Source organism: Ictidomys tridecemlineatus, chromosome 8 (assembly GCF_052094955.1).
Source record: "Ictidomys tridecemlineatus isolate mIctTri1 chromosome 8, mIctTri1.hap1, whole genome shotgun sequence".
NCBI lineage: Eukaryota > Metazoa > Chordata > Mammalia > Rodentia > Sciuridae > Ictidomys > Ictidomys tridecemlineatus.
The window spans coordinates 92239599-92257342 of NC_135484.1; the positions used below are offsets into that span (position 1 = coordinate 92239599).

General features: G+C 31.4%; 1 protein-coding gene across 3 annotated transcripts in view; it reads left to right on the forward strand.

The window, feature by feature from the left end:
* Eys (EGF-like photoreceptor maintenance factor) overlaps window positions 1-17744 on the forward strand; it is a 1135848-nt gene that overhangs the window by 590172 nt on the left and 527932 nt on the right. For all 3 annotated transcript variants that reach the window (XM_078019814.1, XM_078019816.1, XM_078019815.1), the window contains exon 18: window positions 12045-12157. In XM_078019814.1, coding sequence (XP_077875940.1) covers window positions 12045-12157 — 113 coding nt within the window. The remainder of the gene's footprint in view (window positions 1-12044; window positions 12158-17744) is intronic.

Genomic DNA, 17744 nt, shown 5'->3' on the forward strand with positions numbered 1-17744 from the left:
ACATGAAAGTCAGGCATCCACTTGAGTTAACATGGGTGGCTTCCACCAGGGTTACATTTCTCTGTGGGAAGAGAAACAACATTGGAAAACAACAAAGACCTTTAGGAGAGCAGGCTTCTGAGTGGATGCATGGCACCGACACCAGCACACAGGTATGGGTTTATTAGCTTATTACAACCCAACAAATCAGTGGGGACCACTACACTAGTATTCTCCACTTTAAAAAGAAATAAATATACTGATAGAATAACAGTCTTGTCAATAGTTAGGAAGAAAGCAGAGGTCCCATTATTAACACCCTGCTGTAAACCATCATGATGATTGCTCAAGAAGCAAGATCACAGAACATTACTGTAAGATGAGCAACATTAAAGCATTTCACATGCAAATAGGAATGATCCAGTAGGTGAAATGTGTTATTCTCTTGAAAATATTTGTTGCCATTTTCAGAAGGAAGCAATTAGGATTTTTCCCTCCAGAAATCCTTAACCATCTTATGAATTGTTTATAGAATTGTTATTCTTGTTTCAAATGACTAATTTTGATTTTTGTATGTTTAGATACTTTGAATTTCATAGAAATTATTCTTTTCTCAGGCCTCTTCATAAAAACTGAGGATGGTGATAATTAATAAGTAGAAGCTATCAGTAGTTATAGTTTTAACCATAATTATAGTGTATGCGAATAAGATGCAGGTAATTTAGAGATAGATAAATCAGTAGAAAATTTGCGATATAAACGTGAATACTATTTGGTTCAACCTACCTCTGTCAGCATCAGTCTTTGAATTGTTCTCACAATTAAATATACAGAATAATTGAGAATAAAATTTGCATAGCACAAAAGAAAGCTTAAAAAATCACAAAATATTCAGCTTAGTTTCATTCTCTGTTTTCTTAGTTATCTTAAGATTCTTGGAGCATTATTCCACTTGACAAATTTTTACTCAATTTGTTACTGCATAGAAAACTTTAAGTTTACTGGATTTCAATAAATTTTATTAACCAGTATACAGAAAAATGGAGCAATTGAGGATGTAAGTCTTTTCCCAGGACAATTTGAGAGCTTTACACTGAATCCCTTACATTTAAAAAAGCATTTGTCCTTTCCACTGTTTCCTATCACCTCTGAGACAAATAATGGAACTCAGGAGGGAGGTAGTATATGAAGGTTTGTAATAAGTCAGAGCAGAGTGCAGTTGAGTTCAGACTACCATGAGCAAACCCTTTAACCTGACTTTCTCTTCATGCTGTCAAACCTATGAAAATCATTTGCAATATCTAGACAGTAGGTAAGAAAGAGTTACTGTTCATTTTGCAATATTGAGGAAGGTTAGTGAATGATTTCATGATTTTTCTTTTGGTACCAGGAATTGAACTCAATTTACCACTGAGCCACATTCCCAGCCATATTTTGTTTTTGATACTAAGAAAGGGTTTTGCTAAGTTGCTTAGGGCCTAGCTAAATTTCTGAGGCTGGCATCCGACTTGTGATCCTCCTGCCTCAGCCTTGCTAGTTGCTGGGATTATAGGCGTACACCACCATACTCATCTGATTTCATGAATTTTAAAGTCTGAAACTTGGTGAAACAAATTTCTATTAAGCAAAGGCTTGCCTTAATGTTACTATACTTCTAACAGCTTTTACATTTTTTCAGATTCTAAAATCTTCCACACTAGATTTCTTTATCTGAAACTGTTTAACCTGTTTTCCAACATTAAATAGGAATCAAGTAATGTCATCACATACAAAAATACTATGTATGACCAAAAAGGTGTAGTAATAATAACAATAATAATAATAAATTTATCTATATTGGATTCTGTAAAAACTCAATTCTACAAAATTGCAAAATTTTGTTTCTTTTCTCACAAAGTTGATTCTAAATTTAAAGCCTCAGAGATCTTAGATCATGAATCTGTGACTGTTGTCAATAAACGAAATTTCCTTTGTTTCTAAATATGATTTACATTTAGGAAACTGCAACTAGAAAGAAACTGAGACGCTGGAGAATTTGACCTAAACTTTCATTTTTATTGCTGACTTCTTCACGTAATGATTTTAAATGGAAGAAAATTATATATGTTAGTCTTGGGTTCAAGTCAAAGACCAGACCAGCCTTTTCCTATGTTATGCTGTAATAATACACAAGTGCTTTGTTATTTCAGGAATCAACTATCAGAGTATTAGCAAGTTACAAACTCAGTTCATGGATCTTTTTTTTTTTAAGTTTCTTCTCTTTTTTACTTCAATATCTGGAAAAAGAAAGATTTTCTAATAATATTTTTCTGTTTTTCACTGTAAAAAATCATAAGAGAATCTCAAATGAAAATATATGTTGTTTCTGATACAAGATTTTAATTGTTTGTTTTACCAAATTATAAACTTGTACCTAATGTGGAACAATATCATAGACTAAAATTTTATTTCATTTTGTGTTTTCCTAATTGTTCAGACTGAGAAGAAGTGATATCTTATTCCTTGCATCTTCATTTAGACTGATTTTTCAGAAGGGGTTACTTTCAATAAATATAATATTCATGGTAGAATCCTATGGGAATTGATGTAATTAGTATCTAATTAAATTTCAACCCTTGAAAAAGTATCAAATTTGTGAGTCAATCGAAATACACCATAAACCTCAAAATTTCTAAGCTTTTCAGAATGGTTGGAAATTTGTTGTGTCTGTTTTTAACTTCTTGACAAAGAATTTTAAGAAACTAGATCCTTTTATTGGTAAAGTTTCATGGATACTTTTCTTTCCCTTGAAGGAATTAAACATTTCTTCAAGAAATGTTGTATGAATTTATCTATCTATGTATCTATCTATTTATTTATCATGAATTTACATTATTTAGTATTTAGAGATCATAAATTCAAACTATATTTTTGCTACTGCCTTCTTATTTTTCTTCAATCTTTTCAATAGTCAACATTAGGAAAAAATTGTTATGGTAGCTATAGTAAAATATATCCTGAATTATAGTGATACTTATGACTTAAAATGAGAACTTTAGAATTTTTAGTTATATCTTTCTCAACATGAAAAAAAATTGTTCTCACTGGCACTATCATAATCACACATTTAATATTCCCACAAATAACGCTATATCACTATGACTAAAAAGAGTTGAATATATTTGGTGGTTGATTAGTTGGTTGGTGTCCTTCTTTCTTAGACATTTGGATGGGTCTTGCTATGCTGCCTAAACTGACATTGAAATTGAAATCATCCTGCCTCACCCTCCCAAGTATCTGAGATTACAGGCAGGTACCACTGTACCTCGCTTTGGATGAGTTCTTTCACCTTTAAGATTCTGCTTGGGATGCATGTTCAAATTTCTATGTTTCAAAAATATTTAGGATAGTTGTATTATGTGTTTTCACACCACCAATTAACTACAAAAGATCATTTATTTATGTGGTTTATGATTTTTAAGGATTGCTTTTTAATTTTTTACTTTATTCTTTAATTGTATAATATACTTACATGATTTCAAAAGCAAATATATATCCAAATATATGTTTTAAGAAATCTGGTTTCTATCATGACTGCTTTTCTATTTCTTCTCCTCTTTTAATCATATTTTATGATTTACTCACTTGTTAAATATAAACAAATAACACTATATATATATATATATATGTACATAGCCCTCCATTTTAAAATAATAACACTGTATGTACTATTCTGTTTTGTTTTACTTATCAGTACATCATGGTGATCACTTTATTGAGGTTACATTCTCTTGAAAGCAAACTATGAGATGGAGATTAGCATGTAAGTGATTTAGAAAGCCACTTGGAACACCATTTATGAGAGGAAGGGGAAAGAAGAGAAAATTTGGGATGAGATGCAATATCAATAAAAGCTTTAGCCACACGCATGTCAAGTTTGTACCTGGACTGATTATTTAGAGTTGACAACTGAGGGTGAGTGATCTGGGCTTTTATAGTACTTTGTTGATCAGTCATTGGACAAAAGGGGAATGAACTTGTATGATGCTGCATCCCTGGGCCAAGGAGGTAAAACCTGTCTACAGAAGTTCCCACAATGGTGGAAGCAAGTGGAAAATCCTTCACTCCTAAGGAGACATCTGAGTAGACTCTAGAGCATCCATTGCACACTCCAGAGTAGTATATGTAGACAGTCCCATTCTTTTTCCACAAGCAGGGTGGCACCACAGGTTTCTTTAAAAGGACCCTATAGATGGATCTAGATGGTTTCTAATTAAGAATTTTGATGCATTCATTTTCAGCTTCACAATTTAGCTCTTGGATACTAATTCCCCCCCCACCAAGACATATACCAAAGTAGCTATATTAGAAGACATGGAAGTAAGCAAATCACAAGAACACATATATAAAATTCATGGGAATAGTCATATAGATGAGAGAAAGCAAAACACACACAAAAAATGTATATGAGTATTCATACCACAATTTTTTATAATAACCAGAATAAAGGAAACGATCCAAAGATCCATCTAGTGAATGGTAAAATATCATATATTGACACAATGGAATGTTGTTAAGCAACAAAAAAAGATGAAGTGTTAATACATACCATCCAATGGAGTAATGTTTAGAATATTATGGTAGAAAAGCCAGCCACAAAGACTATGTATTATATGTTTCTATAAATTTTGTGAAATGTTCATAATAGGCAAATCTATAGAGCTAGTTAACTTCAGTGGTCGCCTAGTATCGGAGAGAGAATCTCACTGCACACTAGCAAATGGGTAAGGTATTTCTTTTAGAATGATAATTTAGTCTAAAATTAGTTACGCTAAAAGCTGAGCACCTCTGGGAATATACCAAAACCCTTAATTGTACAGTTTCAATAGGTAAATTTTGTGATACATGAGCTATTCCTCAATATAATTATAAAGTACAAAAATAATCAAATCATGGAAAATTCCTCAGCACATACATAGTCATGATGGAATGACTACGTGTGCGTTAGGTTCTGTGGAAATTTTAGTGTGGAACACCATGTGTCTGACCTTGCAGAGAAAGAATCAATAGAGAAATACAAATGAATTTTTGCTCATGATTTTCTCTTGCAATCGTACAGGCAAATTCTCTGCCAGTTTTTACAGTGAGGAAAGAGGAACCATCACCACTGATGCAAATGTCCCAAATGTCCCTGGTCATTTAAATTCTAGGTAGCTCTGAAACCTCATTGACTTGAAAAATTTCTAAAAATAGCCTCACATATTCAATCCTCTAATTTCCTTGTTCTATTTCCCCAGGAATGATGATTATTTGCTTTTAAATTTCAATATTTTGCCCTCAACCCCAAAATATTTACAGAATTCCCTGTTTGGTTTCTATTAAGTCTCATCTGCCACTTGTACCTTCAAAATTCTCTAAGACAAAATGTCAAGACCAACATTTTCTGTTCCCTTTCTCTCTAGGGTATTGTATTATTATTCCTTAATAAGTCTTTGTTGCCTGAAAATAGATTTTTGCCTAAATTCTACTCTGTATAGTTATTTTCATAAAAAGTTTAGTCTCCAACCAGTTTCTGTCATTATTAGAAACAGATACTATCACTCTCTTATTCCCCACCCCCTTTTCTTTTTACTGAACTGCATCTGGTTTTTGTTAACATTACATTGCAACAATGCCTATTCCCACAGATGCCATATTGGGACTGATTGAATTTGAAAATGTAAATCATCTAGATTAATAGATTGCTTTAAATAGACTTTTCTTTTGTAGAAAGTTTGGAGGAAAAAAACGCATGAATTAAAATTTTAAGCTTTACTCCATTTCATCTGCGAGATTTCCTGTTAGTGAACAATGTGTTGATAGGGTGACCTAGTGCTTGTCATTGGCATGTGACAAATAAATGTTTATTGAATCAGTGTATAAACTTTCCTCTCATCTGTGGAATTAGACTCAGTTACATTCTATTTTAAGTCTTAATATAGACTATGTTCATATGAATCCCACAAATATTACAAAATGAACACAATTTAATGAATATATCAAAATGACTGAAGTATCATCATATTTCAAAGACCAATATATTACTATTTTATACTGTAATTTTACCTGTAAGTTGCTAAAGCCCCTCATGTAGGATATTTATAGAATACCATGTGACTTGGCATTATATACAGTATGATATATCTAATTTATTCACATCTTACATAACAGTTAAACATCTGAAACACTATGTTTTAATATGTAAGTTCACTCATATGTTCTTGGCATCAGTACTCCCTACCAATTTCTCTTTATCTTGACCTATTATTTTTCAATGATCCTGGAATTGGAATGATTTATGAGAAAGTAATAAATAGTTAATAGGCATTTAATAAATATTCATAGCATTGAATTTTCTACTATTTTACTTCCCTTCTTTCTCCTTTAGGACCCACAGGTAATTCATCAAAGTCATTAATTCCTTCACCACAATATAACTCACATTTTTCCTACTTTTCTAGCCACTAGAAAGTATAGGAAAATCATCAGTACTATATTGCCCTATCAACTTTTAGTTGCTTCACTCAATTTAAAATGGGTAATGATGAAATTTGGTCATAATATCAATAAATATACTAATAGAGGAATTAATTACATTTGAGGAATAATAAATATACCAGTAAAGAATATTTAGACTGAGAAATATATGGAATTCAGGTAAAAGTAAATCCATCATAGAAGAGCAATAAACTTTGAGTATAATAATGGAGATACTTTAAATTAAATAAAAGAGAAAAAGTTAATCAGTATTCATAGTATTTTAATTGTTGAAGGATTTCTCTTCTGCAACATTTGGGGGATAATTAGAGCATAAGCACTAAGTCAATAAAAATATTTTAAATTGAATAATTAGTATACAAAAGGATGAACATGCTACTTAGAAAATTATTCTGATGTCAGAATAATTTGATTACAGTATGAGATCATCTGAACAGGTGATCCAAGGTAATAGTAAGAGGCTGTACTAGGAACTGTTTCTTCTGTGTTCTAAGCCATGCAGAATTTTTTTTAAGAGCATATCGGTTTTCTGTTTGTGAGTAGTTGGTATTATACTATCATTGCTACCATTAATAATTAGAATATTGAAATAAATATTTGGGAAAACATGCAAAAATAACAATATCATGTTCCATGTGAAATAAAAACAAGCATTAAGCTGAGGTCTATAATCAGATAAAAATCAATCAAATCAAAAATGCTAAGGAAAGCTGGAGATATAGCTTAGTTGGTATAGTGCTTGTCACATGCATAAGGCCCTGGGTTCAATCCCCAGAATCACAAAAAAAAAAACAGTCAAGAAAAATAGTCATTAAATCCATTATTTTAAAATTGCCTACATACTGAAAGAAAACATGAATTTAAAAACTAGAAAAAATAAAACAGTAAAATAAGAATCAAGCGTAAAAGAATGAACAAAATTCAACAATTAAAAAGAAAAAACTTCTAAAAAATATCTGAACTGTAATATATAATAATATATAATACATAATAATAATCCCCAAAGTATTTTTAATATTCATTCATTTATTTATTTTAATTAGTTATACATGACAGCAGAATACATTTTGATTTGTTGTACACAAATGGAGCACAACTTTTCAGTATGTTGTTTTAACAACAGATCATACACTGCAAAAGAAAAGATCAATGAACTTGAATGCAAAGGAATAGAAGATAGTTACAATGAAAGAGAGAAAAAAGATGAAAACAGACTCAGTAACGTGTAAGACAACAATAGGGGTCAGAATATGAGTAATTGAAGTCCCAAAAAGTGCAGAGAGAAAGAGGGTCAGAAGAAAATATTTGAAAAAATAATGACAAAAAATAAATGGATTTAATGAAAAATATTTTTATATACCAAATAATCTCAATAAAATTTGATAAAAACAGAATATCACTAACTTCTCATCAGAAACAATGCAGGCCAGAAGATAATGAAATAATATCTTTCAAGTATCAAAAAAAAATATTTTAAATTCAAATAAACAATCTTTCTATACAAAACTGAATTCAACAGGATATCCCTAAAAGTAATACAAATTAATGGCATTTGTTGTCCAAATAAGTATACCCAACCTGAAGCAGTATGCTTCCAGAGGTATGTAGTACAAGAACTGCTCCTTGGGTTACAGGAAATATGGCACTACATAAAAACTAAGAATTGCACAAGAGAATGGAGACTACCAGGATTCAGTTGAAACACAACAATGAGGAAAACTTAGAGAAGTAAATATCACAGTAGCAACAGCTGGGCGGGGGGGTGGGGGACAGACTGAAGCAGTAAATAACTGGACTCTTTTAAGAAGATATGTGTATACCAGAGATTGCTGTACACATTCCTTCATATTTGCAGGTCTTCAGGGTTTAGGTTAATCCATGATTTAAGTAAATGTTTGAGAATAGTACCTTTATTCAAAAAAGATCTCACATGTGTTACGTGCATGTGTGAAAATCTCAAAAAGAATCCTCTTATCCTATACAATCAGTATATGCTAATTATCACAATAAAAATTGCCCAGTAGTATTTAATTCTAAATTTGAAATATTTTAAATATATACACAATCTAACCTATAACCAGGAAGTCCTTCTGTCTAAATTCTGTGCAACTGCAATGGAATGTTAATATGGAGCCTTGTTACTGCAGTATGGATTATTATCTCCTGACATTGAATTTCTGTAGAGGAGTGAAAGCAAAAGCTATCAAAGGCCAGAGATAGAGTTAAATATTCTTTTATTAATAGAGAAGTAGGAAAAAATGGGACCATACTCAACATGTATTTAGAAATTTGAGATATAAGTTGGAAATGAAAATAACAAAAATTCTGTTGTTAATAATACTCAATACCCTGAATTATTATTTTTTTGTTGCTGTGATATAATTCACCACACTTGTCATTTTATGTTGTTGAGAAATAACTGAGTCATTATTTTATTATTTGTGTTGGATTTTAAAAGGACTTTACTTGAGTAACCATAGAAGGTCATGTGAGTACAATTTTTTTTCCTCATTGAATTGACAATAACATTCAGTGATGCCATTTCTATGATCGATGGGAGGTGATTTTCCATTGTTTCTTGTGCTTAAAAATCAATACATTATAACTTATCATATCGATTATGTATGTTTTGCTTCTATTCTTTCACTTTTAAGAATAGGGTCCTGGAAGCCTTGACTGACCAGATTACCATAAATTAACTAAATTCAAGGAAATATTTTCATACACTAAAAATTACCTAAGAAGTACATGCTTCAAGTGTTTCAAGTTTAGTATTCAGGCTCAGTGTTTCTGGGTTTGAGTTTCACTTACTTTTTACAAAACTAAATTTCAGTATTTCAAGTGAAAAAGACAACATGGGAATTTCTTTGGAGGCCAAATAATACATCCTGAGCAAGACTGCCAGAAGTTAATATGTGAGAGAACTGGAGAATTTTCAGACTATTAAAACATGAGAAATGTAAGAATTTTGAATTCCCTCAAATTTAAAGGCTAGTGGCTATGGAAAAAATTTTTTTGCCACTTTTCAAAAGTCAAGGTGAATAAATTAATATTTATTTTTAATCATATGTAAATGAGATTGAATAATAGAATTCTAAGTATTTCAATAGAGTAATCATGGATTCATTTGCATTTTAGGGCACTTTTTTATATCTCTCTGATAGTTTTATATTTATTTAAAAAGCTGAAACTTTCTCCTTTGCCTGATGCTCATAAATAACAAGGATTTTAATGAATAGTGAAAATTATCTACTTAAATATGCACATATTTTAGGCTATTGCTGATCTATGTTAAAATAAAATTCAAACATTCATAATAATACTATCATTAAAAGCATTTTGTGACCATTAAATTAAATGTTTTTTTTAATTAGTAAACTGTAATAATTTACATTTGTGATGTTTTAGGAGAGGAAAACACAAACTTCATTTTAAAAAGTAGATTTATTCATAATATTTATGGTTAAAAGGAAAAATTAAACTTTAAAATAAAAAATTATTACTCAACCCCACAAAAAACTTTTAGCCAACAATTGCAAATTTTAAGAATCAAATGTTTCTGTTTTGCTTGTTATCAACTTGATTTTTGTAAACAACTTACTACATGAAATTTTGTGTTTTTTTCCTAGTTTAGTCATTTTGACATTTGACAGAGCATTTCTACTTTAGAGGGTTTGCAGATGTTTGAGCCTATATCTGGAAGAACAAAAAAATCAGACTTATAAAATTGAGAATATTAAGTAAATAAATAAAATGTATTCATCCCAAATTTTCTAAACAAGACAAAGGTTTCATTCTATCATTTATATATTTATAATATTATACTTGATGAGAAATGAAGTCCTAATAATGCACAAAGCATATATATTTAATTCAAAAATCAAGTTAAACACTTTATTTTCAAACATATTAATTTAGTGTTTGCCCTCGTCATAATTTGGTCCATCTTAACTTGAAATTTTTAATAATATACAGAGCACATCAGAAACTAAAATAAATACTCATTTTAACTCTATTCTGAGTCATGCCTCTTTTAATTTGTCTTTTTCACATAAATATGCATTGACTTGTAATTACTTGTATAGTGTTTATGTTCACAATGAATACAATGGAAAACCATGTCTATTCATCTTTACAAGGTTATTTTCATCAACCAAAATGAATGCTTTCTAGTGTCCTTATTTTCTTTGTGCTCTTGGCCTTCCAGAATCCTCTAATATTATTTTTTGTCCCAATTATTCCTAAAGAATAAAATTCATACAAGGAAACAGGAATCACAAATATTTTGTGTCTTTCTCTGTGCTTCCATTGGCTCCTGTAAGAGTAATTCATGATGTTTTGATGGTTGGAAACAGGAAAAAGAAATCACTGGTTTCTGAAAGAATAAAGGACAAAGAACAGAGTGAAAATTATGGGAGACTTGTCATGTCATACCTTGATAAGAAAAATGAGTGTATCAGCTTTTCTTCTCTATTTTTCATTGATAATTTACTGTATATATGAGACTTTTTCTTTATCCTAATATTAGTGACTTTGTGCTGTCATACAGTTCTAAAATGTATAAACTCCTAGTAAATACTGACTAACAATGAGGTATTATTCCATAGTAATTTTGAAGCATACTTTATTTTGAATATTTGAGGTCTACATGATGTTTTGATGCATAGTGGATGTAAATGGTTAACTGAACATCCAACATCACACACAGTTACCCTTTTTGTGTGTGTAAGTGCAGCTAAAATCTGTTCCTTTAGCAAAAGTCCTCAATACAATATGATATTATTAATCATAGTCCTCCTGTTCATTAGATCTCTAGACTCTATTCTGCTACTCTTATGTCCTTTTTCCTACATCAACCCCTTTCTTTCCCTTCCCCGCTCAACCATTCCTCTTGTAACCAAAGATTTATTCTCTGAATTTGACATTAAAAAAAAATCCACATGTGAAATCATGTAAAATTTTTCTTTTTGTGTCTGGCTTATTTCACTTTGTATAATATCCCACAAGTTTATTCATGTTGAAGCAAAAGTTAGAAACTTCATCTTTTTAAGGCTCAACAATATCCTAATTTTGTGTGTGTGTGTGTGTGTGTGTGTGTGTGTGTGTGTGTGTGTGTGACTTATTATTCATTCACCCAGGTTCACTGAAACATTATTCACAATAACCAAGATATGGAAAATCTTCTACTAATATTTTGGTTGACTTTTTTACTTTCTTTTTTGCCCTTCTGGGAGTGAACTCAGGGTTACTCTCCCATTGAGCTACATCCCAAGCCCTTTATTTATGTATATTTATTTATTATTTTGAGATAAGGTCTCAAATAAGGCTGGTCTCAAATCCTATCTCAGCCTTCTGATTGCTGGGCTTATAGGCACACCGTTTCCAGTTTGGGTTAATATTTATAGATTTGAATTACTGTACTACCAATATGTTGAATAGATCATTTCAGCCCTGAGATCCAATTTCACATTCTGACCAGTTTGCAGTAAAAACAATACATTAAAGATTATTATTTTAATTCTTTCTCTTGCTCTTTCTGTCTCTCTCAGATTTCTGGACCAGTTGAAAATTTTATTGGCTGCATACGAGTTGTGGAAATCAATAACCAGGGAACTTTCATTCCATCCATGGCAGTGAAAAAAAATCACGTTGAGAACTGCAGGTAAAACCTCACTAGTGATTTTCAAATGATTTATTTTAGAATGATCCCACTAAAAGGTACCATTTCTAATTGACATTATCTGATCAGAACTGGAATATATTTCCTTTCTTTTGTTTTCATTTATCCAGTATCTTACAGACTGTAGAATTTTTAAAATAATTCCCAGTGAAGATGGATCATTTGTTCATGATAGGTGTCCACTTTGTACTGAATAAGATGCTTCATATTGACAAACAAATTATCAGTGTGTTGTGGTTAGAAAACATCTACCAGAGCTACTTTTAAGAATGAACAGTCCAACATGCAGAATATTTTTTAGAATGATAAAATGATACTTTTCTCCAAAATATATATCTCAAAAATTGCCTTTGTGCTTCAGTTTTCATTACTTGTATCATATTCCTTATAAACATTTGGAAGCTGGAGTGAACTAAAGAGCACATTTGAGAACAAATCAGGCATTAATGCATTAATGAAGTAGACAGAATATTGCTTTTCCCTTATAGTTAAGAGCAAAAGGTCATTTCTGTAGGTTTGTGTTTATTGGAAAAGGTACCATTTCCAATGGAAATTATCTGACTACATAGAGTCGGTAATTATCAGGCCATGAGAAATTTGCATACATGAGTATATTAAAATGATATAATGGGATACTGGGTGCCTTTTGACTATTTTGTTTTTATTTGTTTTTAATCAAATGAAATATAATAGTTGGGCTGGGGTTGTGCTTCAGTGGGCAGAGCACTTGCCTCACATATGTGAGGCATTGGGTTCTATCCTCAGCACCACATAGAAATAAACAAACAAAATTAAGATTTGTGTCCATCTATAACTAAAAAAAAGAAACAATAGTTTATACTATAAACGGGATGATCCTGGCAATTTTAATATAATCAGATACTTGTAAATTCTTATATTTTACCATTTTGTTTCCAATTTTCTATGGAAAACATGTTTTTGATATTTTATTAGCATTCCCTAACATTGACTAAACTCTCAGTTTCTTTGTTCCCTGCCTTCTCTCTCAAATGCTATGATATATATTCATCTTGCATAACTGGAATTTTGCACCTATTGAACAGCAGCACCCTACTTTTCCTTCCCTCTGGCCCTGGAAACCACGCCTCTACTCTGTTTCTATGAGCATGACTATTTTTACATTCCTCATATAAGTGGGGTTAATGCAGCATTTGTTTTCCTGTTTCCAGTTTACTTCACTTGGCACAGTGTCATCCAGATTCATCCATGTTTTAGCATATGTCGGAATTCCCTTCCTTTAAAGGTCTATAGTATTCTACTGTGTGCATAAACCACATTGTCCTCATCCATTTTTCAGTTGTTTACACATTTTAACTATTGTGAATGACATTGTTTTTGAACATAGATGTTCAACTATCTCTTCATGATCTTACTTTATGGTTTGGGGTAGACTGGAGTGGAATTGCTCTATCATATAATAATTCTGTGTTTAGTTATTTAAACAATAGCCATACTGCTTTCCACAGTAGCTTTACCATTTTATAACCCCACCAATAATGCACAAGTGTTCCAACCTCTCATCCTTATCAACTCTTTTTTTATAGTAACTATTTTAATGGTGATGAAGTAGAAAATCTTAGTTGGAATTTCCCTAATGATTTGTAATATTAATCATCTTTTCACATATATATTGGCTGCCCATAAATCTTCTTTTGCGAAAGGTTTAGTAAAGCCTTTAGTTTATTTTTCTAATTAGGCTGTTTGCATTTTGTCAAGTTTTAAGAGTTCACTGTATATTCTGGTTAGAAATACCATATCCTAGATATATGATTAAATATTTTCTTTCATTTCATATGGTATATTTTTACTCTATTGATAATAAATTTTGCTGTACATTTTTTAAAATTTTCACAAAGTCCAGTTTGTGATTTCATTCTTGTCATTATTACCTCTAATGATTGGTGTCATATGCAAGAAAGCACTGTCAAGTTCAATGTTGTGAAGGTTTTGCTCCATGTTTACATCTAAGAGCTTTATGGTTTTAAGGCTTACACTTAGGTCTTTCATCTCTATTGAATTAAGAGACCCACTTCATTCTTTTGTAGTTTTTTCAGCACTATTTGTTTAAAAGACTGCTATTTTCCCCCATTTAATGATCTCAGCACTCTTGTCAAAAATCATACATGCAAACATTTATTTCTCAGCTCTCTATTATCCTGTATAGAACTACCTTGGCCTTTATTCCATTACCAAAATATTTTAATTATTAAAGCACTGTAGTATGGTTTGAAATCAGAAAGTATGAGACATGCATCTTTATTTTTCAAGACTGTCTTGGTTGTTCAATTTCTAGTGATTCCATGTGAATTTGAGGAGTTTTCTGTTTCTGAATAAAGATCATTGTGCTTTTGCTAATTGCATTGAATCTGTGGGTCACTTTGAATAGGATTAATAGCTTTATAATATTAGGTCTTCCAATTCATGAATGTGAGATGTGGTTTCACTTACTTATATTATTTTCAATTTCTCATCAATATTCTGTAATTTTATTGTATAAAACTGTCACTTCCTTGGTTAATTTTTTTAGTAATTTATTTGTTTTGGTGCTATTATACATAGAATATTTTTATCATTGCCTTTACATGTTGTTTATTCTAGTATACAGAAATGCAACTGTGTATTTTGTATTCTTCTATTTGGCTAATATTTCTAGTCTCTGTGTTTGTGAGTTTGTGTGTGATTGAGAGATCCTTGATATTTCCTATACATAAAATTATATTACCTATGAAAGAAATTATTTCACTCCTTCCTTTTTGATCTGTATGCCCTTTATTTCTTTTTCTTGACTAGTTATTTTGGCTAGAACTTCCAGTAATGTGTTGAAGAAAAGTGGTGAAAGCAAGTATTTTGCCTTGTTCCTGATCTTAACAGAAAAGCTTTCAAACTTCCACCATTGAGTATATGGTTTATGTAGATTATATCATGTTGTGGCAGTTTTCTTCCTTCCTAGTTTGTTGAGTGTTCTCATCATGAAAGAATGATGAATTTTATCAAATGATGGATCATGTGGGTTCTTCTTCATTTCATCAATGTGGTGGATTACACTGATCAACTTTTATGTGTTGAAACATCCTCTCATATAAAGAATGAACTGTATGTGATCATCCTGTATAATCTTTCAATATGCTCCTGAATTTAGTTAGCTAGTATTTTGTTGAGAATATTTACATGAGTGTTCATAAGAGATTTTGGGTTATAGTTTTCTTACAGTATATTTGCTCTTTTTTGGTAATCAAGATAATTCTAGCCTCATGGAATGAGTTCAGAAGTGTTTACTTTGGTTCAATATTTTGAAAAACTGTCAGAATGATTGGAGTTATTTTTTAAGTTTGTTAAAAATCACTAGTGAAACCATCAAGTCCAAGATTTCTTTTTCTTGATGTTTTGGGGAGATATTTTTCTACTGATACAATGACCTTACTAGTTATATGTAGTTCTATTTAGAGTTTCTAGTTCTTCATGATTTAGTCTTGGTAGATTTTGTGTTTCTACAATTTTGTCAATGTCTCCTACGTTAGCCAAATTTTTGGTGTATGATAATTTTTCATATACTTAATAATTCTTTGTATTTCTTTAGTGTGTTATATGTGAGCCACATGCCCAGCTCTTTTAAATTTTATTTAGAAACAGGGATTCACTAAGTTGCTGGGGCTGGCTTTGAATTTGCAATCCTCCTTCCTCAGCCTCCTGAGCCACTGGGATTATAGGTGTGAGTCATTGTGCCAGGCTATAGTATGTTCTTTGTATGGTTGTTAAGTCTAGTTGCTTTATTGTGTTAAGAACTCTGTTTTCTTTCTTGGTTGCTCTACCCACTTTTGAGGGTGGAATATTGTAGTCTCCAACCACTACTGCAGAATTGTCTGTTATCTCCCTTCAATTCTATCAGTTTTTGCTTCATATACTTTGATGAGCTGTCATTATCTAAGTGTTTGTAACCATTTTATCTTCCTGATACATTGAAACTTTTAATACTATATAATGTCCTATTTGTTTATTATTCTCTTTTGATTTGAAGTATATTTTGTTTGACATTAAAATAGCAACTCCTGCTTCCTTTCAGTTACTATTTGCATGGAGTCACATCTTCCATTGTTTGCTTTCAAACTATTGGTATATTTGGACCTAAAAAGAATCTTATAGGGAATATATATTTGGAGCTAGTGATTTTAGCCATTTTTCTAATCTCTTACTTTTTTTTAAAGAGAGAGTGAGAGAGGAGAGAGAGAGAGAGAGAGAGAGAGAGAGAGAGAGAGAGAATTTTTAATATTTATTTTCTAGTTCTCGGCGGACACAACATCTTTGTTGATATGTGGTGCTGAGGATGGAACCCGGGCCGCACGCTTGCCAGGCAAGTGCGCTACCACTTGAACCACATCCCCAGCCCCTAATCTCTTACTTTGAACTGCAGAGTTTGTTCCATTAATTTTAAGTTACAGATAAAGAGGAACTTTCTTTTGTTAATTTGCTGTCTGCTTTTTATAACTAATGGGGATTTTACCCCTGCTTTCTTCCACTACTGCCTTCTTCTGTGTTCAGTTGATTATTAGTGATATATTTAAATGCCTTTTCAGTTTCCATACTTATATATTAGTTATATATTCTGTAGCAGTTTTCTTTGGAGTTCCCATGGGAATTACACTGAATAATGTTAAGTTATGATAATCTAATTTGAAATGATGCCATCTTAACATCAATGTCAATTACATTAAAAAAATATTTGCTCCTATTCCAACTCTGTCCCAACACTTTTCAATTGCTTGATGTCACAAAATCATATATTGTGACAAAATCATATATATATATATGTGCAAAATCACATATTTATGTGTATGTGTTATGTGCCCTAACATAAGCCAGCAATAAACCAGTAAATTTTGAAATGCATAAGACTCTTAAATTATGCAGAAAACAAAATTACAAACCAAAATTATGTTTTTTAATTTACTGTTCTCCTAAATCACATAGAAGAACTTACCAATTATTGCTAACATAGTATGTGTTTTAATCATTTCCCAGGAATTTATACTTATTGACAACTTTATTTCTTCATATGGCTTCCAATTAATAATTTGTATCCTTTCATTTCATTCTGCAAGATTTTCTTGTCCATTTCTCTCAGGGTGGATCTAGTAGAAATAAATTCCCTTGGATTTTGTTTGTCTAGGAATTCTTAATTTCTCTGTAACTCTTTTTTTGTTTTTTTTGATAGGGGGTGCGGGGATTGAATTTAGGGGCTCTCAGCTACTGAGCCACATCCCGGCCCTACTTTGTATTTTATTTAGAGACAAGGTCTCACTGAGTTGCTTAGTGCCTCACTCTTGTGAGGCTGGCTTTGAACTGGTGATCCTCCTGCCTCAGCCTTCCGAGCTGCTGGAATTACAGGTGTGTACTGCTGTACCTGGCTTCTCTGTAACTCTTGAAATTCAAGAATATTTCGCTGGATACAGGGTTCTTGGTTCACAGCTACTTTTTCTTTTCTTTCAGCTCTTTGAATATATTGACCTATAGCCTTCTAGTCTCCAAAATTTCTGATGAAAATTGATTCAGA